General features: G+C 30.4%; 11 protein-coding genes, 1 non-coding gene and 1 pseudogene across 13 annotated transcripts, besides 4 other annotated features; 10 read left to right on the forward strand and 3 right to left on the reverse strand.

Annotated features, from left to right (window-relative positions):
• Positions 1-263: 263 nt before the first annotated feature.
• On the forward strand, positions 264-1,620 carry TVAGG3_0561020 (protein serine/threonine/tyrosine kinase protein; the record flags this gene model as incomplete). Its single annotated transcript, XM_001579953.1, has 1 exon — positions 368-1,375. One exon carries the CDS (start codon positions 368-370, stop codon positions 1,373-1,375), a length of 1,008 nt encoding a protein of 335 aa, XP_001580003.1.
• Positions 1,621-2,899: 1,279 nt separating this feature from the next.
• TVAGG3_0561030 (DNA polymerase theta-related family) lies at positions 2,900-5,518 on the reverse strand (the record flags this gene model as incomplete). Its single annotated transcript, XM_001579952.1, has 1 exon — positions 2,942-5,488. The coding sequence occupies one exon, from the start codon at positions 5,486-5,488 to the stop codon at positions 2,942-2,944; it is 2,547 nt and encodes an 848-aa protein (XP_001580002.1).
• Positions 5,519-7,130: 1,612 nt separating this feature from the next.
• On the reverse strand, positions 7,131-9,120 carry TVAGG3_0561040 (spectrin binding; the record flags this gene model as incomplete). The annotated part of the gene is made up of 1 exon (XM_001579951.1): positions 7,540-9,120. One exon carries the CDS (start codon positions 9,118-9,120, stop codon positions 7,540-7,542), a length of 1,581 nt encoding a protein of 526 aa, XP_001580001.1.
• A 371-nt stretch (positions 9,121-9,491) lies between these two features.
• Positions 9,492-11,624, forward strand: TVAGG3_0561050 (uncharacterized protein; the record flags this gene model as incomplete). Its single annotated transcript, XM_001579950.1, has 1 exon — positions 9,492-11,624. The coding sequence occupies one exon, from the start codon at positions 9,492-9,494 to the stop codon at positions 11,622-11,624; it is 2,133 nt and encodes a 710-aa protein (XP_001580000.1).
• Positions 11,625-11,692: 68 nt separating this feature from the next.
• Positions 11,693-12,100, reverse strand: TVAGG3_0561060 (protein polyubiquitination; the record flags this gene model as incomplete). Its single annotated transcript, XM_001579949.2, has 1 exon — positions 11,779-12,054. The coding sequence occupies one exon, from the start codon at positions 12,052-12,054 to the stop codon at positions 11,779-11,781; it is 276 nt and encodes a 91-aa protein (XP_001579999.1).
• A 90-nt stretch (positions 12,101-12,190) lies between these two features.
• Positions 12,191-13,230: a mobile genetic element.
• A 1,932-nt stretch (positions 13,231-15,162) lies between these two features.
• Positions 15,163-15,468, forward strand: TVAGG3_0561080 (protein of unknown function (DUF3447); the record flags this gene model as incomplete). The annotated part of the gene is made up of 1 exon (XM_001579948.1): positions 15,163-15,468. One exon carries the CDS (start codon positions 15,163-15,165, stop codon positions 15,466-15,468), a length of 306 nt encoding a protein of 101 aa, XP_001579998.1.
• A 111-nt stretch (positions 15,469-15,579) lies between these two features.
• On the forward strand, positions 15,580-16,938 carry TVAGG3_0561090 (cyclin-dependent kinase inhibitor 2C-related family; the record flags this gene model as incomplete). The annotated part of the gene is made up of 1 exon (XM_001579947.1): positions 15,580-16,938. The coding sequence occupies one exon, from the start codon at positions 15,580-15,582 to the stop codon at positions 16,936-16,938; it is 1,359 nt and encodes a 452-aa protein (XP_001579997.1).
• A 101-nt stretch (positions 16,939-17,039) lies between these two features.
• TVAGG3_0561100 (mRNA splicing, via spliceosome) lies at positions 17,040-18,260 on the forward strand (the record flags this gene model as incomplete). The annotated part of the gene is made up of 1 exon (XM_001579946.1): positions 17,094-17,915. One exon carries the CDS (start codon positions 17,094-17,096, stop codon positions 17,913-17,915), a length of 822 nt encoding a protein of 273 aa, XP_001579996.1.
• A 118-nt stretch (positions 18,261-18,378) lies between these two features.
• Positions 18,379-19,301: a mobile genetic element.
• A 260-nt stretch (positions 19,302-19,561) lies between these two features.
• On the forward strand, positions 19,562-20,155 carry TVAGG3_0561120 (uncharacterized protein; the record flags this gene model as incomplete). Its single annotated transcript, XM_001579945.1, has 1 exon — positions 19,562-20,155. One exon carries the CDS (start codon positions 19,562-19,564, stop codon positions 20,153-20,155), a length of 594 nt encoding a protein of 197 aa, XP_001579995.1.
• A 191-nt stretch (positions 20,156-20,346) lies between these two features.
• Positions 20,347-20,384: a mobile genetic element.
• A 1,590-nt stretch (positions 20,385-21,974) lies between these two features.
• Positions 21,975-22,011: a mobile genetic element.
• Positions 22,012-22,095: 84 nt separating this feature from the next.
• On the forward strand, positions 22,096-22,168 carry TVAGG3_0561150. Its single transcript has one exon. It is a non-coding gene; the product is annotated as a tRNA-Thr (tRNA).
• Positions 22,169-22,768: 600 nt separating this feature from the next.
• Positions 22,769-23,386, forward strand: TVAGG3_0561160 (protein of unknown function (DUF3447); the record flags this gene model as incomplete). Its single annotated transcript, XM_001579944.1, has 1 exon — positions 22,769-23,386. One exon carries the CDS (start codon positions 22,769-22,771, stop codon positions 23,384-23,386), a length of 618 nt encoding a protein of 205 aa, XP_001579994.1.
• Positions 23,387-23,418: 32 nt separating this feature from the next.
• TVAGG3_0561170 (proteasome regulatory particle assembly) lies at positions 23,419-24,003 on the forward strand (the record flags this gene model as incomplete). The annotated part of the gene is made up of 1 exon (XM_001579943.1): positions 23,419-24,003. One exon carries the CDS (start codon positions 23,419-23,421, stop codon positions 24,001-24,003), a length of 585 nt encoding a protein of 194 aa, XP_001579993.1.
• Positions 24,004-24,080: 77 nt separating this feature from the next.
• Positions 24,081-24,405, forward strand: TVAGG3_0561180 (annotated as a pseudogene). The gene has a single exon. A coding segment is annotated over exon 1 (325 nt).
• Positions 24,406-24,660: the final 255 nt, after the last annotated feature.

The raw sequence follows: 24,660 nt of genomic DNA on the forward strand, positions 1-24,660 counted from the left end.
TATAGTAATAACAGAAATTTTCAGGCATGAATGAAAGGTATGTATTCATTCAATTACGAAATAAAGATATCCAAAATGTTTATGGTATGCATAAGATATGTGAATCCACCAAAATCGTGACTTTCGTTTGGGTTTTATGGTAAAACATCGCGTACTAGGCTGGAAAAATGGTAATAAAGTTTTTCGTTTATCTCAGCCGACAACTTAAGGAAATCTTGGATAAAGTAAGAAGAAATGGGAGAGATGATGATAAAGTAATTATAGACGAGACAAAAAGGATTGATTCTTATTTTTGCCGATGAGATAATAAATGAAATTGAATGGAGGATTTCGGTTTTGACGCATCGGAGAAATTTCATAAAAAATTATGCAAAATGAAAGCATGGATAGCGAAGATCGATTTTATGCACAAGAGGGTGATCTTATAGGTACAAACTATCGAGTTATCGGAATGGTTGGCGAAGGCACTTTCTCCAACGTTTATAAATGCGTTAATATTCAAACACAAGCAACAGTCGTAATAAAGATATGTCGATCAAGCAAAGCTTTTGACGAAGCTGCCGATAACGAAATAGATTTCATGCATTTCCTCCGACGCATTGATCCATTTGGGACGTATTTTGTAAAATTTATTGAATCTTTTCAATTCCAGCATCATGAATGTATTGTGCTCGAAAAGCTTGGATTATCATTATACGAAAATTTAAGATATCTAAAATATAAACCTTTTAATACAAATATAGTTCGACAATTAATGAGACAAATTATTGGAGCTGTGGATCTCCTTCATAGAAATGAGAAAATACATACCGATTTAAAGCTTGAAAATATTCTCCTTACTGGAAATCTAATTGACCGAGATGGGATTGACATTAAGACTAATAGGAACGGGGCTTATGTTAAATTAGTTGATTTTGGCTCAATAGATACAGGAAAAGTCTGGCATACTCATCTAGCGACTACGAGGCATTATCGAGCTCCAGAGATCCTCCTCGGACTCAAATGGGGTTACGAGGCTGATATCTGGAGCCTTGGATGCATTCTCGTTGAGCTTGCGATCGGAAATATTCCGTTTGATAGCAGAGATACTCTTGAACACCTTTTTTTGATACAATACGTCATCGGAAAGATTCCGTATGATATGTGGGATAGATGTACAGATAGAGAGATTGTAAGTAGAGTAAGATATGGAAAATTAAGCAGTGACGTTGTTTTTGAAGAGAATAGACAGGCGTTTTTAGCTAAGCCGCCCCTTCGTGAGATTCTTGGTTATAATCACGACATCGCGGACTTGGCCTGTTACATTTTGAGACCAGATCCAAGAAATCGACCAAAAGCATCTGAAATTTTACGTCACCCGTTTTTCCGTAACTGATATTTCAGTATTTTATTTCATTTTGTTTGTTTTTGATTTCAGTTTATTGAAATCTAGCAAAAAATTGTTCTTATTTTGACCGAAAATGCTTGTCAAGCATATTCAAAATCATTTTATAATGATTGGTTTATGATGTATCTCTCAAAATCATATCAAAAATAATTCAATTATTTTGTTTGTTTCCAGGTTATAATAATTTGAATAACAAATTGCATTTATAGTACATTAATATTGTTGTTACCCTGAGAGTTGGATAATAGTAAAATTAATTTCCTAATGTAATGCATTTATCTTTTAGAAACAAGGGAAGCAGATGACACAACAAAGCCTTGTAAATGAAAGAGATCTGTAGTTTTAATTCCTTTTTCGCGATAAACAAAATATTCACCTAATGGGCAGAGCTTTGTTGAAAGAAGATGAAGCTCATGTGAAACTTCTATGTTTGGCCCAATTGTAACATTTTGAGATGGATGATGTAATGCTTCATTAGTATAAATATATGAATTATATACTGAAAATGAACCTCTATTGATAATTTCGAACAAATTTTGGCCATTTTGTTTGTTATTTGCAATGAAACTGTTTTCTATAGTTGCATCACATTTATAACATAAAAGCACTCCATAATTGCTACTAAAAGGATAAACCGTGTTGTTAATGATAATATTGCTGTCATATTTTATTAGTTTTTCCGAAGTCGCGCATATTGTGTGGTTGGCATAATTTTCATCAATAATTGAATATTTTATTAAAGAATTTCCATATCCAACTCCAATTTCAAAAGATCCATTACTTTCGCAATAGTTTCTTGTGATGTTGTTTTGAATAAATGAAATATTTCCATAATGTAAAATCATGGTTGTTGTGGTGGATCCACTTAAATCTCCTCGATTACTATATGTTATCGATGAATCATGGGCTTCATTGACTTCGTGGAAATATTGTACTTCAATATAACAAAATGCTCCAAGTTGTGATTTAGATCCAAAACTGCAAACTTTTCGAATTGAACTTTGACCATTTTTGATGTAAATAGATCCTCCATTGTCATTCCTTGATGAGTTTTCGAATGTACTTGTGGAAATAAGTGACTTAACATCTTCTGAATCAAGAATAATGACTCCATCCTCACCAAGATTAGAAAAATAAATATTATAGACGTAAAAGTCGCTTGTATTTCCTACATATGTCCTATTTTCATTGTAGATACTATTTGTATATGCAGATTTGTAGACTTCTTCCCATTCATCGGTGGATAACTGGAGCAATTTTTATATACCTATTTGTTCTCGTTATTCGAATTTGAATTATTCTATCAGCATGTTTTGATATGACGTAAAGCCAAATTGAATTATTTTAATAATTAAATTCCTAAGTTAATTTTAATATGACGACTACAATTTACAATTTTAAGGTTAATTTTCAATGGCGCTTCATAATATTGATCAGAAAATTGAATGTGTGTCAAAATTAAGTAAATGCATTCTTATTTTATTGTTTCGAAAAATATAAAATAAAATGAATCAATATTTAAAATACAAACAAACAAAAATAATAAAAAAAATATTAACGAATTGTAGCAATAGCTTTGTCTTCAAGTTCTTCGATTTTCTCAAGTGAATCAGCAAATGTTTTTGCATCAGCAAGAATCTTCTTAGCAACTTCTTCTGTCTCTTCTTGTGTTCGATTTGGTTTATCTTGTGTGTTTTCACTTGAAATGATCATGACAAGTTGATTCAAGCTGAGGCAACTTAAATCTGCAGGAGACATAATTCCTCTGTCTGCAAGAGTTCTTGCGATATCTCGTGGACAACTTGGAATTGTCATCAAACTCAAAATGTCTGTTCTTGCTGCGAAATTAAGCCTCTGTCTAAATTTGTTGAGTGCTGCAGCCAAAACACCATTACCAAGAATCTCACAGAACCTGTTGATTTGGCCTGCGTATGATGCTGATTCCATCTGAACTTTCTGTATTGTTCCAAGATCAACTTTGTACTCATAAGAGATGTCTTTAAGAGGTCGCTCGTTAATAAGATCTTGAAGAATAACAGCAACCATAACTTTGTCAAGGCAATGATCAATTTCATCATTAACACGACCATTTCCTCCATAAATATGTGCGAGATCAGGAAGATGATCAATTTGAACATTACTTAATTGAGTAACTAACTGTATGACATGGAGATGGTTCTCAAAGATCTTTCTCCATTGAGGGGAATCATAACTAATTGGTCTGATTGAACTGGCTGTTTTAGAACTGATACACAAATATAATAAATGAACTTCATCTTCAATACACAAACTTTTTTGTGCGCGATTCAAAATCGAATAAATGTTTAATCCTTCTTCAATACTCAATGAACTTCCTGCAACAGCCATTCCAAACTTTGTTGTTCTATGATTACTATCAATCATGTTATTATTCTGCAATCTGGAATATATCGGTTGACAATAACTTTCTATTGTTTTATTGTCAGAAATCAAATCATTTCTACTACTAAAACTAAATGATTTCTCAATAAATGATCTCACTCCGTCAGGTGGAAGAAGACGAATTGTTAAACATTGGAGGAAGTATCTATCTGCTTCTTCTCCTTCTAATATACTTGATTTCAAGTCAGGAATAATATTCTTTGAAAGTTCTAAGATATTATTCATTTCAACAGGACTTTCTGATCTCGCAATTATAAATGATTCTCCTGCTTGTCCTGATCTTCCTGCTCTTCCAATCATTTGTGTGTATTGAGTAGGCGCAATCAACTTCTTCCTGTTGTCTTGTGTTTGCCTATAAATGTTATGTATAATGACTCTTGTTACACCATGGATATTAACACCTGCTGACAAAGTTGTTGTTGCAACTAAAACATTGATGATTTTGGATCTCGCAGCTTCTTCTATCAGTTTCCTGTCTTCTAAAAGGATACCGCCGTGATGAAACAATACACCATTCTTGATACATGTAACAGTAGTATCATCAATGAATCCGGAATTAGCTGCCATTTTTTTGATCAAATCTAATCTTTTCTTCAAAAGTGAATCTGATGGAGGAGGAACCTTCGGAAGTGGTATTGTATCATCATACATGTGATTGGCAATCAATGAACTGATCTTTATAGTGTCCATTCTTGAATTGACAAAAACAAGAATTGTGGATTGGCACTTTTTGCTTAAAAGTGTCCTAATCAATGGCATTAAATGGTCTTTATCGTCCGGTGAACTTTGTAATTTTGTAAATGGAACAATTTGTCCTGTGGAATTAATGGTACAGAGCCTGCCATCGAGTTTCTTGACCATCTGCTTGATGGGAGCAGGTCTGGATTTCCAAATATAGGCAAAGCCATTGATCCATTTCGCAATTCTATTCGCATCTTCTTCATTTACTGTAGCTGTAAGGGTAACAATGCGAGGTTTTGCTTCTAGAAGATTGAGTTTTATAATGAGAGCTTCGATAGCTGCACCTCTGCTTTCATCTCCGATCATATGAATTTCATCAATAACAACTAGCTTGATTTTGTTAGCATAACCGCATGTAATCGCTGAATTAAGTAAAAAATGTGCTTTCTCAAATGTACATACGGCTATATTGCCTCTTCTAAAATCTGATCCACCGATATTTTGATAAAAAGGGCGGACTTGGAAGTTGAAAAACCTTTGTTCGTATTCTGAGTACTTCTCATTTGCCAAAGCAACGAAAGGCAATGCGTATATGATCTTAGCTGTGGGATCTTTTTCTAAAACTTGTGCCATCGCAAGGTCAGCTGCCACTGTTTTGCCGCCAGATGTTGGAACAAGGACTATTGTATTCATTTGCGCTTGCCAAGAAGGTGTTTTCCAAAGGTTTTCCTGCCAATCTCTTAGTTGAGTAATCTTTGGCTCCGGTTTGCCCGTTAAATAAGCATGCTGCAAGAATGCTGGTATGCCAAGTTCATTCATTTTCGAGTCTGTTTCATAATCTATTTCTGTAATAGATTTTTTGAATAAAGATTTTAGATAATCTTTCTGCTTTTTCGAGAGTTTGCGAGGCTTTTTCTTCGATTCTTTAATACTGATGGCCACTCCCTCAGGACTTATGCTCTCATACAAATCTGGCTCACTCGAATTTGGTGACGCCATCTTTGAGATCCCCGAGGAAGTCGAAAATTGTACTGAAATTTTATAGGATTCTAAAATAAACGGGCACCGCATTCAAAAAATAAAATTATAAATCATCAGAATGATCCTACAATGAAGGCGGTTCTTTTTGTGCAACTAAAATTTGATTTTGATGGATCTATCAGCACAATTGCAATAATTCCAGAAAATTGAATACAAGTGCTATTAAATATCTTGAAATTAGGATATCATTGAGTTGCATATTTGTTTTGTTTATATAATTCAGCATATGGCTGATGGCTTAACAAGTTTTGAATACATCTTTATTAATATGCAATGTTGATCCAATTCTAATATGTATCAAAGCATTCTATTCATTGCAAAGGCTGTTTTTTAGAGATAAATGTGTTTTATCATATAAAACAAATTATTCGTAATATATCTATCAACACACTAAGATGACGGTTAGGATTTTTATCATACGCATTTTCTATGAAAATTTTGTGGATTTCAGCATTCATTTACTCAAAAATTTGTTACATTTATACTTTTCTAGGAAACATCCCGGAATCTGGCAATTTCGTTATGTGCAAACTATCTTCAGCTATTTCTTTGGTGAGCGCATATCACTAAGTACTGCCTAGTTTGACTGCCTTACTTTTATGTTATATTATGATTCATTGATTTTGCCATATTGTGACAGCCAAATCTATCATTATGAAGCAGTGAATAATAGTCAATACATTTCACTCATTATGGCAAAGAAATATAATGGAAGAACTGTGAATGCATTCATTTACAGAATTTGCTTTAGGAAGTTATAAGCATGGTCCATGGCATGGAATGTTATACCGTTATAAATAATAAGTTTACAATAATATAAAAACATACAAATTAATGAGAGATATTGAGTATCTTGACAGGATTTTACATGATTTCACTACTTGTGATGAAAATACATATTGAACATTATTTTCTTTGAAATCAGAATTGTAAAAAGAATTAATATCTTGAACAAAAGTTGGATTTTTCTGGCGATAGCTTCTAAAGATAATAATTTCTTTTACTTTATTTCTAGTATCATATAGAAACGCACCTTGAATTATTGTTACTGAATCTGGAAAGATAATTCTTTCAAGATAAACAAACCGCGTCATTGATGCTGGACCTATAGTTTCTACAGTGTTAGGAACAATATATGATGTTATATTTTTATATCTCGGGAAAGCAACTAATTTTTTCATATCTTTACTAAAGATAACTCCGTCAAGTGAGCAATAATACTTATTTTCATTGTCAACTTCAAACTCTTCAACAGGAGATTGATCAAATGGGCTTCCAATAAATGGCTGTACATTTTTTGGCAAAAATAAGTGTTTCATATAGGATGTAAAAATACAGCCTTCGTCGTATATTGTAGTAAGTGATGTTGGAAGAGAAATATTTATTAAATTCTTAAAATTTAAAAAAGTATTTCCAGTAAGGATTTCAAATCCATTCTCAACAACAATATATTTTACAGAATCTCTAACACAATCTGGCGGAATACTAATAGTTTTGTTGCCAGTGAATTCAATTGTAAGTGTATCTGAAGTAATACTTTAAAATAGTTTCATTAAAAAAAAAAGACACTTTTTATCCAAATAAATTTAAATTTTGACGATTAGCTTGAAGTGTCAATGAAAATTATCCTTAAAAATCTGAATTGATGGTCATATCATAGGAACGAAAGTGCACTCTTAAACAGGGTTGAGTCGATATGTGCATTTAAAAAAAATCGATCTCTAGTATTTTCCCCGTTAAATGGGGTAAATATAAGAAAAAAAAAAGATATGAACCAATGTACCAATAAAGGAAAAGTGTATCATCTTTTATTGATCCTAAACAACATGATTAAATGATCTCGTTATGCATTATTTCTATGGGCAAACATTGCGAAGAAATAGGAACCGACTCAGAACGAATTTTCTTAGATATTATATATGATTTTTGCTATTAACACTTCTATTTAAACAAATAATTGAGATCGTTTCAAATAAGCTGCTTACATGATGTTTAGTCCTATTTAAATTTTACTCCTTTAAAATGTTTAGAAGATCGCTATTCTTGTATTTTTCTGCTATGGATTGCGCAGTTTCTCCAAATTTAGTTTGAATTGATTTATCGCAGTGATTTTCAACAAGAAGAGCGCAAATATCAATAAATTTCTTCTTAGTAGCAATGATCAATCCAGATTGGTTATTTTTATTAACAGCATTGAGATCGCATCCTTTTTTGATGAGTAATTTTACAATATTTATATCTCCTCTGATACAAGAAGCAATAAATGGAGTAGTTCCATCTTTATCACGAGTTTCCAAGTTTATTTTATTATTCCTATCTTGAAGCAAGCAACAAACGTATTCAAATGGAGCTGAACTAACAACATAATTCAAAAATGGAGTTGTTTTTGAAACGAAGAAATCAATCTTTGCATGATGATCAAGTAATAACTTAAAGAATTCAAAGTGATTGAACTTCAATGCAGCGCAAATTACTGGTTGTCCATTAGCAATTGTATTAACATCTGTACCTTGATCAATAAGGAAACAAGCCATTTCATAGCTTCTGCAACTGATACAATCAAAAAGATATTTATCTTCAAATTTATGACCATTTTCGACAAGAATTTTTGCAATTTCAACAGAATTCGATTGACAGCAGAGTTGGAATGCATCTTCTGGAATAATTCCATTATCTATCAATAGCTTTGCCATGTTAATTTCATGGCGGAAGAACAACATTGGAGCATTAATTGTTTTAATACTTTGTGTTAATTTCTTGTCAATTAAATATGAAACAAAAGGAGATAAGAATGTATTAACAGCTAAATCAAAGCAACTCATGCTATTAGGATTCTCGGAAACAAAATTACTGAAACAAATTTGATAATCATAATTCAAATTGTATTTTGTCATTAAGTAAACAACAAGATCATTGTGATGATATTTTACAGCATTGTCAATACATTTTTGTGATATTTTATGTTTTTGTTCTAAGATATTTATAATTTCTAAATTATTTCCACAAAATGCTTTATGAAGCGTCTTTTCTGTTGAATTCGCTCCAATTGAATATAAATACTTGAATATTTTATCCGAGCCGCATTTGGCTGCGAAATCAAGAAGAATATCAATTACAGTGAAACGGCTATCATTTGGAGCACAATTTTCAAGGTCATCAATAAGCTTATCGAGATCATCATTGAATATGCTTCTAAAATATCCGTTACTATAAATTTGCAAGATTTCTTCATTCGACCATCCATTATATTCGATTGGAGGTGCCCAACCTGGCAAAAGGCCTTTATCTACTAATAATGCAGTGAATATGCGTGTTCTGAATTTAATGTGCTTTGTGATATTTGCAAATCTTGTCTGAGAAGTTATAAATGCAAAAACTTCTCCATAATATTTGAGATTGTGTGGTCTACGCTCAGAAAATACATCAAGTGCATGAATTGCGTTATTTACGCTTAAAATTTTCTTATCTATTAATTCCATCATAAAACTGCATACATTCTGGATACTTTCCGGTCCAATATGTAATAGCTGTTTACTGAATTCTTCGATTTTTGAAAGGTCATCTGTCAACGGCCTATATAGTTCCTCCATTATTCAATTTCTAATTTTTATAAGTGAATTGACATTATCATTTTATTCTTATAACTGTATATTATCGTTTCAATACAATATATAGATATGAATGGTTATCTTTTTTGATCGATTAACTCAGAATTCCACGAAAAAGCTAATAATATATTATGGTGCATTAAATTATAAAGAACGCTTAAAGATGATGAGTAATTCATTCTAAAATGCGAGTTATGCTATAATTTTTCAAAATTTCAGATGCAAAATTTTGTCAAATCACGATTATATTCTTTTGATTCAAATGCTCGTTTTTGATAGTTTCGATTAATTTCGAATAAGGCTCTTAAAGTTTGAACGGATGCCACTTTTTATCAAATTTTACTTCTAAATGGATGGCACTTTTGAGTGATGGATCAGAAGACGTTCATTTAGCAGAAAACCCTGAAGAAACATGCTCTGTCAAGGATATCCCTATCACAACTTCAGAGATGGATCAGCAAATGAAGATATGTTTCGAACAAATTCAAAAAATTCGTTCGAAAACAGGTGTTCTACAACGATTTTCAATACTGTGTCAGATATATCCTAAACTAGCAAACGGTAAGAATCAGAATTACGAGTTCAATTACCTTCTACAACAAAATCCAGATTTATCATCAGATTGTATTTTGCCACAGCATGTTCAATTCATCTCCAAATTATACGAGTTTATTACTTATTCGCCAGATGACCTAACTAAGATAGTTATTAATGCCAATAACATTTTTTCAAAGGAAGATTTTGTTATTTTTACTTGGTCAGTTCTTCCATCGTTATTTGGCTATTTTACATTTGCTGAGCATTGCTACCTTGCATATCAGTTCTTTACAGTCTTCACTACGTCAACACATTCAAAACTTTTATCTCGAGAGATTTTAACACCATTTTTCAGGTGTCCAGCCACTTATCTCTTTCATGAGAGTATATTCCGTGACGTGATTGCCTTTTTTTGCAACGATGCAAGACTTTCAGCCCGAAATTTTTCGAAATACGAACAAGAATACGCTCAGCTGTTCTTTAACAGTTTTATCAATCATATGAGCAAACTACCTGTTTCGCACTTCAATCTTATCCGGTTTATGCGTAAAATAAACTGGAGTTCGAAAGAAATCAGACAATTTTTGATTGAAGACTGCTGTATTCCCATGATCAGCACGCTACTCAAAGCATCTCCATTCTCATACACGCTGCCAATGTTTGAGGCCTTTGTGAAGCTTATTCCGCCCGATTTCGACCAAAAACTCGATTTAAACATTTTCAAAGTACAATCAGTTTACGAAATACCGAGTGGATTCTTCGGATTCAACCATTCTTACATAGAATTCATTGCTTCACCAAATGACGCAACTATGCTCGTTAAAGCATCAAATGTCATAAAATTGCCAAAATTAATTTCGATGATTATGTCTCCTAAGTACACAGAAAGCACATTGACGGTGCCTATATGGTTCAAGATATTCCCAAAGCGAATATTCCAAGTAGATTCTCGAAATTTGAGAAATGTCATTTTCCCATCTTCGGAACTAGTAGAAACTAAGGTCCAGAATATACCAATTTTCGATCGCTGGTGGAGAAGATTGGAGTCTGAAGCCTCAGATAGTAATACAAGCGTTCTAAAATTATTATATGAAAATCCTTACAAAAACTACTTGAAAGAAGAAGATTCCGGTATGAAATTCGAGGACTACATACAGATTCACGAGCTAAACTCCATGAAAGCCCGCGCAATTAGGTTCGAACAGTTTCTTGCTTTGGAATTATCCCTGAAGTCCGTAAAGAAGTACAACCACCAGGTCAAGGACTTCTCCAACTGCGAGATCTTTATGATCTCCAGGAATATATTTACAGATCTCTTCAATTCTATCAAAAAACCAAAAGTTATCGTTCATTTTAATTACGATAACTTTTTGTCACTTTTTTCTGTTTCGTATCAGTCAGCCCAATTTGCATACGCTCTTAAGTACCAGAACTACATTGAAACCCTCAACAAAAGCTACAGGACAAGAGCTAGTAATATCGAGAAAATGTGGCTGAAAATGCTTGAAAGCGTCGAATACAACAAACTTCCAAAATGCTTGCAAGTTACGCCTCAAACAAAAGCTCTTATCATCAACAAAGCTTATATATCAGCTTCTTCCTCATTAAATGTGATATCTCAAATTCCATTTTCGATGCAGTTCTTCGTAATCATCGAATGCCTTAAGCATTTGGAAATTGTATCTGGTAACGATGATAAAAACTTCGTAGAACTCGTTATTCACGCAATCAGATCTTGTATTTCCCCAGGAATCATTGTTTCCCTACTTTTCTTGAGCGGTGCATTGATGAATCGCCAGGATTTCCTCGCTGTTACGCCTAAATACGAGTTGACTTTGTGGTATACTTTAATGGAAGGTCTCCACAACTTTATTGGCAGTAATAGCGAGCTAGAAAGAAGCTTTTACCAGCTGCATGATGATGTCAATATGCTTTTTTCAGATCTGTGAATAAATCTATTTTATATTATGTTTGTTCTGAAAAAAAATGATATATTTTTATTTACATGTTATACAAAAGAACCAAAAATTCATAAATTCCAAGTTCCTTTTGGAAATGTTCATATATCATTAGCCCTTGTTTATAAAATCCAACTTATAAATATTACAGATCTTTCAGTCTCGAATACTTATTGAAGAACTCATGAAGTTTCTCTTCTGAAACCTCTTCGCCTTGGCGCTTTGCTAGATCAGGAGGTAAATTATAGAGATGATCCTCAGCTTTAGCATGTTTGTATACTTCTTCTCTGGTTTCAAAGCCTTCACCGCAATAATAACAGAAGCACTTACCACAAATGCAGGTAATAGCATTTGTTCCACCATTCTTGGTTATTGGTACACCACAATATGGGCATTTGCGTTCATACAATGATTCACTCATTGATCAAAAATGATTTTATTATCGAAAATTTTCCAATTTCTATATTTTTTAATTGTATCAAAATTCCACCGATTCAAATTTTGATTGAATTGGAATTTTTCTTGGAATTCCTGTTGTATGGTGGGTAAGTTATTAAGGGTGCGCCCGGGAGGATCATGTAAACTTCAGAATTTAGAACCTTAATTTTTAAGCAATAACTTGGTACCTAAATAGGTAGGAAAACTCTAAAAATATCAAAAAATACAACTTGGCTCCATAATAATCCTGTCATGGTGGCTGTTTGTATCCCCTAGTATTTTCCTCTTGAATCTCTTTTTCTGTCGAAATTAAATTCAAATCTCAGAAGTAGAAGTGAATAATCGACTTATTACTGCTATTATACGAATAAATAAATTCATTATATTATTTTTATTTACATAATATCTGTTTGAAGTCCATAATTCTATAAATTTTTCTTCAAAAACATTACAATCTTGATAGTTTTGATACTGTTTAATAGGTTTTTGGCACCTTATTTAGTATTTACTACGTATAGAGTCGATCTGAACTTAATTTTCGGAAATTTAAAATATTTATTATAAGTAAAATCTGATTTGAAATTTATGTTTAACTACTCATATCTTGCATTATCCTGAGTAGCTTTTGTAAAAATTCATCAAAAAAATTTTAACGTGCTTTAATTTTTATTTTTTAAAATAATGCATATTATTATATAACTAGCATATTTACAAATTTTAGTGCTTTCAAAAATTTAATCCTCCTCCTCTCAAATAAACGTACATCCGGGTGGCCTGTTTTTTGCAAAAAATAAAATTTCATTTTTTATGCTTAAAAAGTCAGAATTTTTATTTGCTTCTGGGATATATGATGGCTATATCAGATGCCCATTCTTTTTGATACTCAACATTAAACATAAAACTTAGCCGTTAAGGCTCTTCTGAAAATATTTTTTTTCCGAAAAATTTTCGAAAAAAATCAAAAAATTTAAAAATCCCCGAATCTGCAGGGATTTTAAAAAATTCTTTTTAGTAAAACTTAAGGATATTGTATCAGATATATTGGTATGGGCAAATTCAATTTTAATCCAATATTCATCGAGATATTAAGTTAACGAAGCTTTCAAAATTGAGAGGGTAATCCTCCTCCTCTCAAATAAACGTACATGCGGGTGCACCCTTAATTAATAGTATGCAAAAAGGGGGAAACTCATTTTTTAGACCAAAAAAGTGGCACCTGAGTATATTGTTTCTGCTTTATCTGATCATTGAAACGGAATTGATCCACGTTATTAGTATGAAACAATGATATAGTAGGGACTAAAGAATATTAATATTACAAAAACCCAATTATTCGATGTTCAACTCATCATATCTTGCATTAAAGTTGATACCTTTATTTTTTCGAAATATTACAACAATAGCAACCTTACGTATTACCAATGATAGCCAGAGTACTATTTTGGCATAAAAAAATTAAAACGATATTAAGACAACAGATTGACTAGTCATTCTGGTATAGTATCATGCATACTACCAGGTGATAAAATCTCAAATATCTTATCTTAACTTCCGTTTGATTATGAGATACAGATCTAATGTTGCTTGTTTTGTAGCCATAGTCACTAGCTGATAACATTATTATGATAGGAAGACTAAATGTGCGAGTTTAATATACATTTGATTCAGATTTATTATCGAAAATCAAATCACAATATATATCTTGAACTCATCTGTTAATAAAATCATGATATTATTGATTGTTTTCTGGATGTTTACAATATTTTCTAAACATGTGAAGATAATCCTTAATTTGAACCAGAAATAATTTTAAATTGCTAACAATGGATGGTTATCTATATAGAATAATATATTATTTTTGATAGTAAACTATGACTGATTTATAATTTAGGAATATATACTTCTTTTCAATATATTTGAAAAATAGTTATATGATTTTGCTGTATAAGTGATATATTTTAGTAGAAATATTATAGAATAACAAAAATAAAAAGGTTTCCTCGATTTATAACACAATGAAAATGGTTTATTTCTCTCTAAATTATAAATTTTCAAAAAAATTAACCTCATTTTTCCAAAAAAAATCGAGAATTGAAAAAAACGTTATCATTTTCTAGAAAATTGCAAAGGCTTTTTCTAAAATGGAAAAAATTTGGAGAAACTCACCAAGGAGAACTTCATTCTAGGTGTCAAAAGCAATTGCTATCAGTCAAAAAAACCTCGAAAATTTTAAATATTGATATCGATTTTCATCAATTACTTAAAATCTATTGTTTGCAGTCGATGTTATCATATATTATTAAATTCTAATATACTTGAACATACTACAAATCGTTTTTGAAGCTTATCAACATTTCGCGCAATTTAACAATACTGCAACTCTCATACACAGTTCCCATTACCACAGTCTCATTTTAAGAAGAAATGATTAATAAAATCTAAGATCTAACGATTTAATTACCCAATTCGAATAATTTTTTTAATTATAAATACTTATTTGTGCATGTTTTATATTCAGATGTAGAAAGAAAAACGAATAAAGTGTTACTTCAGAAAAATACCTGAAAGCACCCTAATCAATAAACAATTTACTTTTTTAGCATCGAATTTTGCTCGTCTTGAGCCATATTTTTCGTTTAATTTTCATAATACGATAATACATATGGGTTATCAAGTAAAATATGGATATTTTAGAAGATGATAATATATCTCGAAATCAAACGAAAGTCATTCTATGAGTCCATACACACTATTACTATACTTCATATGTCAAGCATAATGGGAACAATTTTGGTCGATACCTTTGTTGTCGACGAAGTTTCCCCCCTTTTGTATGCAAAATGAAACTGAAAAACTAGAAGAGGAATCAGATATTAAATTGTTGCTGTACCAATTTTTACTCACCTTCAAAGAATCTTTTATAATTTTTCAATCAACTGCGATTGATTTATCAATTTGCTACTCAAATTTTGTGAAGTATTCAAAATAAAAATGAAAAATTTTATTGAAAAAGTGAACAAAGAATGACAACCTTTTTTACACTTTTTGAATTGAAAATTTTTTCATGTAAAAAAGGTGGTAAATTTTTTTCATGTCTGATGAAGACATTGACCTAAATAAATTCAATGAATTGCAAAGTATCTACAAATACTGCATAGATTTGTATACTGCATTGTATCAGCTAAAAACTGAAAAAGAAGAAGAATTAAACTCAATTTACAAAAATATCAGAGTAGTATTGATTGATTCAAATAAAAATTCTCCACAAAATATACTCAAAGATATTTTAGATATCATTCCGTATAATAATCGCTATACAAAGTCATATTTATATCTTGCCAAACTCATATCTGATGAATATCAAGTCAAAGAGATCAGCAATGTTATATCTATCTAAAACTTCCTGTTTTACAAAGAATATGGAATTAAATTAAACAAATCTGATAACTTCGAAAAAGATCTTAAAAATCTCGATATTCATATAGAAAATACAATTTACAGAGCAATTATGTATAATGACTTAGAAAGATTTATTGCATTCACTGAAATAGATGGATTTAATCAATATCGAATACTTACAAGCAATTTATATCTAGATTCTGATGAAAGTTATTTATTACTTGAATTATGTTGTTATCATGGAGCAGTTGATTGTTTCAAGTTTTTAAGAACGAAATTTAACTCAGCAATAACTCAAAAATGTCTAGAATTTTCATTTTTAGGAGGAAATCCAGAGATAATGAGTGAATGTTTGAAATATCAAAAACCAAATAAAGATTGCATGAAATATGCAATTATTTCACATAACATTGATTTTGTTACTTTCTTGATGAATGAATACAATATAGAGATCAAATTAGATTATTGTAGAAAGTATTATAATCTTGAATCCTTATTAGTTTATTTCGATCAAACTAATGATATTAGCAAATTCTTTGTTTATTCATTGATGTTTAATATTTCATCCATTTTCAAATATTTCTTTTCACATGGTGCAAATATCAATGAAAAAGATGAGGATGGAAATACAGCTCTTCATATTGCTGCAGGTTTTAATTGGAAAGAATTAGCTGAACTTCTTATTTCACATGGTGCAAATATCAATGAAAAAACTAATGATGGAGAAACCGCTCTGCATCATGCAGCACGTAATAATAGTAAAGATACAGCTGAACTTCTTATTTCACATGGTGCAAATACTAATGAAAAAAATAAATATGGACTAACTGCCCTTCATATTGCAACAGTTTATAATAGTAAAGAAACAGCCGAACTTCTTATTTCACATGGTGCAAATATCAATGAAAAAAACTGTGACGGAGAAACTGCTCTTCATATTGCAGCACATTTTAATTGGAAAGAAATAGCTGAACTTCTTATTTCACATGGTGCAAATAACAATGAAAAAAATAATTATCTAAATACCGCTCTCCATATTACAATAATTTATAAAAGTAAAGAAACAGCCGAACTTCTTATTTCACATGGTGCAAATAACAATGAAAAAAATAAATATGGACTAACTGCCCTTCATATTGCAACAGTTTATAATAGTAAAGAAACAGCCGAACTTCTTATTTCACATGGTGCAAATATCAATGAAAAAAACTGTGACGGAGAAACTGCTCTTCATATTGCAGCACATTTTAATTGGAAAGAAATAGCTGAACTTCTTATTTCACATGGTGCAAATAACAATGAAAAAAATAATTATCTAAATACCGCTCTCCATATTACAATAATTTATAAAAGTAAAGAAACAGCCGAACTTCTTATTTCACATGGTGCAAATAACAATGAAAAAAATAAATATGGACTAACTGCCCTTCATATTTTACCACTTCATCATCTTTATTTCATGGAATGATTCTCAACATCAGTGTTGTTTTAATGTTGCAATTAAAAAAAATTTTTATTATTATTGATTGATTAATACCATCAGATTCGTATGTAAAAGCATTGACTTACTCATGATTTTTGATGAAGCAAATTCTATCAAGAAAAGTGACATAATGAAAAATCATGCTCCCTCAAGAACAAATTGAAAAAAAGCAAGACGAGCCAAAAACAGATCAAAACGATAAAAAAGAAGAAAACAATCAACCAGCTCAAGTAGTTGAGCATAAAAACGCCCAATTATCAATTGTTGTCAAAAATCTTCCAGAAGGAACAACTTCTCAGCAAATTTCTGAGTTTTGTAAGAGAGTAGGAGTTCTTGCAACACATCCAGAAACTGGTGAAGATTTAATTTTATTAAATCCTCGCGCTCATAAGGCCACCGTTACATATGCATACCCAGAAGCAACAAATCATGCGATAGAAATTCTAGATGGTGAGCAATTTCTTGTTACCGGTGAAAAAGTACAAGTAGAAAGAGCAGTTCGAGAGCCATACGACTTTTCCAAATGGAAAGGCGCAATGAAATTATCGAGAAAGTTTCATAGTTACTTTGGTGGTGAAGAAAAACTAGATCCATCAGAGCAGAAAAGAGTTAAAATTATGATTATGAAAAACGTTTTCGATATGGATGAATTAATCAAAGAACCCGAGTTATACGGCAAAATTATAAAAGATTTGACAACTCAATGTGAACCATTCGGAAAAGTTACCCTTGTAAAGCCAATCGAGAAGAATCCTGAAGGAATAGTCATAGTAAGATTTGACCAAGCTCAATCGGCATCAAAGGCAATCGGAGATCTCGATCAATGCGAATACAGAAATAGAATTATCACTGTAGAGCCATGGGATGGAAAAGAAATACCAACTATCGAAGAAACTGAAGAACAACTTCAAGCACGAATCGATAATTTCCACAAATTCCAAGAAAGCGGAGAAAACAAATAATTTCTTTTCTATCGATTTAATTTCGGATCGTTTAAAGACTCCCATACACTATTTTGCGTATTTTGATTCCGATACTATTACAGTTTTTAATCTAAGCCAAAAATGAAATTTTTCATTTGATTTTTGGTTTTGATTGTAGCGATTACTTGTCAGTAGCCGTAATATACTTTATTCAGTCCAGCCCTTTTGTTAATTTCCATAATATCCTTAAAGATAAAAATTATGACCTAATGCCAGACAAAAACTGGTATTTTACAAGATTTGTTTATTGCTAAACATGTTTTATATCGTACTTATGCACCACGCTTGCTGTTTTTAAATTTTATCATTTGAATAATGTCATTGGAAAATAATCTAAATATGATAGAAACATTTTATAAAGACAAAATTCATTCATTGATAGAATGCCGAGCATATATGATGTTCGCGATCTACACAAAACATAAATGAATCTTAGCAATTTAAAGGTGACCAAACTATTTTTTGAAAGTCCGCCATAACTTTAATGGTACTATTTCAGCGTGTACAATGAATACAAAAATTCTAAGAGTGCCACATAAAATAGTACTTTAGACTTGAGTTAATGCTACCAAGCAAATGTTAAAAAGATGACTTTAGTGTTTTGATAATCAAAGATTAAAATCATTATTGTCTAAATCAATAATCATAACGACAGAAGTTAATGTTTTTTCATAAGTGCTTTAAATCCACTTTTAAAAGTATACCTCAAAAATCAAAATATCAAAAAAAAATTGGCCGATAGGTTTGGCTTTAATTTTTGTCTGCTTTTATGATTTGATATGGATGTTATAATTTTAAAAGTTGAGCCAAATTCACCAATAGATTTTTGAGATTTGCAAATACTCAATAATTTTCAGCGTGTTATCTTTTATTAAAAGAACTATTTGGTTTCAGTATCATATAAATTGATATTTACTTTCTATTTGAACCTTCATTTAGCTAATGATTTAATAATACAGATTTCATCTAGTCCTTATAAGAGAATTATGAATTTGTTATAATAAAAAAACAAACAGATATAGCTTACACTTCTATAATAAAGATACCTTTTATAGAAATCAGTATGAAATGTGTTTTGGCTTATTGGAAGCATATCAGACATAATCGCCATAATCAAAAAATCTATATACCCAATAAGTAATAAATTTGTCGATATAGATTTTCCATAAAATTAGTTTTTAGTCTGATCTTAAAATAAATTTAATTTTTTATAAAAAAAATCACATTTAAAAGTACCTTTTTAGTAGCTCGAAATCCTGTTGGTGGATTTCGGGCGTACTTCAAAATTAGCTTTTCTTCTACATATGCAAGCTATATTTTAAATATGGAGCAAATCGGATCGGCGAAAGTAGTTTAGTTACCTTTTAGCAATTTTTTGTTTAGCGATAGTAAAATTTATCGTTCCAGCATATTCCGTATATATTATAAGAACGAATAAAATTTTAGTAAAATTGAGAAGATTCAACATGTTCGGATCAGTTGAATCCCCAATTCAATTTTAAATGGAGAAAAGTAGTTTTTGAAAAGAATCTGTTCAAATTAATTGCATTATTTTTAGCATATTATTTCATTTGAATATAAAAACATTTGAGAGCTTTACAAAAAGTGCTTGATTTAGATTTAAAATGCTAACAACCTTTCTAGGGTTTCGATTTAATTTTTTCCATAGTAGTCCTCCAAATTATCTAAAGCGCATTGAAGAAATTCATTCTAACATGATTTATCTTCCCATTCCAACGCCAGATTTCACAGGACATTATACTAACATAAAATTTAGAGATTTTTACGAGCAAAATCAAAGTTCACAGGTAGGTTACAGTGCTGGAGAAAATCCTTCATTTGTCTACCCAGTAGCATACGGCATCATTACTTATATTTTTGTTTGTCTTATTCACGGTAAATCCGACGCAAGCATTGTCGAAAATTCTGCAGAAGAAGATTCGAGTCAAGTTAATGCTCATTCCTTTACTAGTATAAATGAATCTCAATTTGAAATTTTTTCACAGACAAATGATCCGAAAATTAATATGAAAAACCTCAAGGAAACTTGGAGTGATATTATTTCTGATGAGGAAATGCAAGAATATTCATTTTTGAACTCAAAAGATGCAATAGGAAGTATTGGATCTGAGGTTGTGATTAAGGATACAACCAAATGTATACAAGATTGCTCGACAATACAGTCAAAGAGCATTTTTAGCGAAGATAATTGGTATTAATGTAGTAATTGTTGTTTGTCTATATATTTTTTGTAATTTATGGTGCGTAAAATAAATATATTTAAAATTTATGAGGGTTGTAATTATTTTTTAATTAGATTGATAAATTTCGATTAATCCGAAAAATCGGCAAAATTTCAAGTTATTTTTAGAGAAGAATATTATAGTTATTATGATTTCTTCTTGATCTATGTTGTAAACAGAAATTCATCAAAAGTGACACCTCAGAAAAGCTAAAATATTGAATTTTTGGAACTTTTGATAGAGCACGTTTTTAAATATTAATTAAAGTAAATGTATATTTTGTAAAGATTCTTTTTAATAAAAAAATAAAATTTTGAAGAAGAACACAAAATCTTCTGAAAAATAATATCACATAAACTCATATTATTTTCTAATATATAACTATTTTCTAATATATAACTATTTTATATAAAAATCAAATTCAATGATCTTAAAAGCGAATGATAAACCTCAAAATTTACGAATATAATGAGTGGGAATATAATGCTTATCTATCATAAAACCATATGAAATATCAATTTTTGCTTTACGCCTAATTTTTGACGACAATTAGCAAAAAATGTTAAATGTTAACACTCAGTCCATTTGAATATGAAAAATAAAATTGACTTTGATTAAATGTTTTTATTTATCATGCAATTCTTCTTGCGACCAAAGATTTGAATAAAAGTTCAAAAAATAAGATAGCTTAAAAAATAATATACGGTAGGAGTAGGTGCCAAAAGTGCTTACTCTTAAACAACCGTCGGATTTCCGGGTGAAATCGTGACACACTTTCGTCTTTCGTAGGCGGTGGTGGTTGTTACAAAAGGTAACTTCGAATGTAGCGTGAAATCTGCAAAAAAAAATTCTGAAATTTGAATGGAGAACACAAAAATTGAATAGTTTACGTCAATAAAAAAGAGAAAAATGAAGCCAATGTGTCTCGAACCTAGGACTTAGAGCAGCAATCCCGCTGTTTATCCCATTACACTACATGCATCTCTCTCCTCAGTGAATGAGATCAACTATATGATAACTTTTTTCAATTATATTCTTGTGGAAAAGTGGCAAATAGCAACTTTGACCCTCTCTCTATACGGTAGTGTTTACTAATAGATGAATAGTATATAAATTCTATTAAAATGGATTTGATCCAAAAAAATATAAAACCAAAAATAATTGTTATAATTTAAATGAAGAAGTAATTTAAAACGATTTTATTTATGATCAAATTTTATATATTTTTTTGGATCAAATCCATTTTAATAGAATTTATATACTATTCATCTATTAGTAAACACTACCGTATATTATTTTTTAAGCTATCTTATTTTTTGAACTTTTATTCAAATCTTTGGTCGCAAGAAGAATTGCATGATAAATAAAAACATTTAATCAAAGTCAATTTTATTTTTCATATTCAAATGGACTGAGTGTTAACATTTAACATTTTTTGCTAATTGTCGTCAAAAATTAGGCGTAAAGCAAAAATTGATATTTCATATGGTTTTATGATAGATAAGCATTATATTCCCACTCATTATATTCGTAAATTTTGAGGTTTATCATTCGCTTTTAAGATCATTGAATTTGATTTTTATATAAAATAGTTATATATTAGAAAATAGTTATATATTAGAAAATAATATGAGTTTATGTGATATTATTTTTCAGAAGATTTCATTCTATATGCCTATGAAAAGTACTCTCAAAACTAACTTTTTCCTAATTATAATTAAATCTAGAATATTGTATTATGCTTAGTATTATTTCATTTTTCTCATCCAATTTAGAATTTACAAATGTCAAAAAATTGAGAGCTGTCACTTTTGATGAATTTCTGTTTATTACAATCGATTGCATTTAAATGTCATTTAATTTTTGGAAATATTAAGAATATATCATAAAACTATAAAATTAACTTTAAACGAATAGCTTCTGTAGCCTAGTGGTTATAGCGTTCGCCTAGTAAGCGGAAGGTCGTGGGTCCGAATCCCACCAGAAGCAATTCTTTTTTCCTTTTTCATTCATCTATCGGTGCGTCATAAATTCCGAAATACTTTCTCAAAGCAATATCCATGATTGCATAGATATCAGATTACAATAAGACTATTTATATTTCAAATACATTACAACCGTTTGCTATAGTTAAGAAATTTTCTTCATTTATGAAAATGATTTCAGCTCTAATTTTGCCAAGTAACAAACTGATCTAATGTCTTCTCGAAGTGTATTCATTTCACAACAAATTCTTAATAAATGCTTTGCTTTCAATATTTCTTTCGAAAAATCTTTATAATCTCAAAGTATTCTCTAAACCACTTCGATTTAGCTAAAAATATCTCTTATGTTTTACATAATAATCTTTCAAACATAATATTAAATTCTCAAAATCAAATTTATTTGTATAAACTCATATCCTATAGTCAAAATACATCCACCCTACAAATCACTAAACTTTATTTATTTCATTCTAACAAAAAGCTTCATGATATGCTTGTTTTTTTCTTAGAAAATGAAATTTATCTAATAGAATATAAATTGAGTTTATTATAATGAGCATTTTAATCATTCTCTTTCGTAATATTTTACTTCTTAAATTTTTTAATGTCTGATCAAGACAGTAATCCGAACAAATACAGTAAACTGCGAAGTATCTACAAATACTACATTGATTCATACGATGCGTTGTATCAGCTGAAAACGGAAAAAGAAGAAGATTTAAACTCAATTTACAAAATGATCAAAACAGAATTGATTGATTCAAAGAAGCGTCTTCCACAAATTATAATAAAAGATATTTTGAATATCATTCCGTATAATAATCGCTATACAAAGTCATATTTATCTCTCGCCAAACTCATTTCAGATGATTATCAAATAAAAGATGTCCACAATGTTAATCTTGTTTCAAACTTTTTGTTTTACAAAGAATATGGCATTAAATTAGACAAATCTGCTGATTTCGAAAAAATTAAATCAGAAAATCTCGACATTTTTAAAGAAGATACAATTTACAGAGTAATTATGAATAATGAATTAGGAATATTCATTCCATTCACTGAAAGAAAAGGATTTAATGAAAATCAAAGATTTAAAAGTAGTTTATATCCATATTCTTACAGTGCATTTTCATTACTTGAATTATGTTGCTACCATGGAGCAGTTGATTGTTTCAAGTTCTTAAGAACTAAATTTAACTCAGAAATAACAAAAAATGTCTAGCATTTTCATTTTTAGGAGGAAATCCACAGATAATGAGTGAATGTTTGAAACAACAAAACCCAGATCAAGAATGCATGGAATATGCAATTATTTCACATAACATTGATTTTGTAACATTCTTAGTGAATGAGTACAACATAAGTATCAACGTATATTCTTGCAAAAAATATAATAATCTTGATTCATTTTTAGTTTTTTATGATCAAACTAATCTTTTAAACATCTGCTTGAGGGTTTCACCGATGTTTAATATTCCATCCCTTTGCGAATATTTCCTTTCATTAGGTGTAGATGTCAATAAAAAATTTTCAGATGGAGAAACTGCTCTTCATATTGCAGCAGAATATAATAGTAAAGAAGCAGCTGAAATTCTGATTTCATATGGTGCAAATATCAATGAAAAGAATAACCATAAGGAAACAGCCCTTCATATTGCAGCATGGTTTAATAGTAAAGAAACAGCTGAACTTCTTATTTCATATGGTGCAAATATCAAAGAAAAAGATAAATTTGGAGAAACCGCTCTTCATAAAGCAAAAAAATATAATAGTAAAGAAACAGCCGAACTTCTTATTTCGCATGGTATTAAGGGTGCAGCAGTATGTACGTTAATTTGATGGGAGAACTACCCTCTCAATTTTGATGGATTCGTTACTTTAATTTCTCAATGAATATGCAATAAAATTTGATTTTTACCTTGATGAAGGCGGAACATTGAACAAGATTACCGGAAGATTTTCAAATATCAGAACTTTTGCAACTACAAACAGAAGCCCTCCTTATTTCGTTGGAGGTAACGATTTAGGCGATATAGCATTATTTGATTACGTCAAAGGCAAAGTTTTTCAGTTTAACGAGAAGACATTAAGCAAAACTAAGGTATGCGCTGTAGATGCAGATCCTCAAAGTGGCGCTGTTGTCATTATTTGGCGAGAAGTAATTTGAGCGACGTTCGACATCGACGGCCAACTATTACTTATGAATACAAATTCAAGAGCAGTATCGCAATTCGGTGCTTGTCAAATATCTATTAGAATTAAATTGGAATCTGATCGGATTTGAATTGACCGATTTAGAAATAATATTTTGCTAGAAAAGACCAAAAAAAATTCAAGAATTAGGATAATCGAATCTGTTATTCTTGAGAAATAAATTCTTTCTTCTTATTGTCTTTGCTTGAGATGAATAGTATTGGCTATTTAAACTACTGTTTTTGGATGATTTGCACCTAAGTAGAATTCTCAATTAAAAATTAAAAAAAAATATACAAATAA

This window comes from Trichomonas vaginalis, chromosome II (assembly GCF_026262505.1).
Source record: "Trichomonas vaginalis G3 chromosome II, whole genome shotgun sequence".
In the NCBI taxonomy this organism is placed as follows: Eukaryota; Parabasalia; order Trichomonadida; family Trichomonadidae; genus Trichomonas; species Trichomonas vaginalis.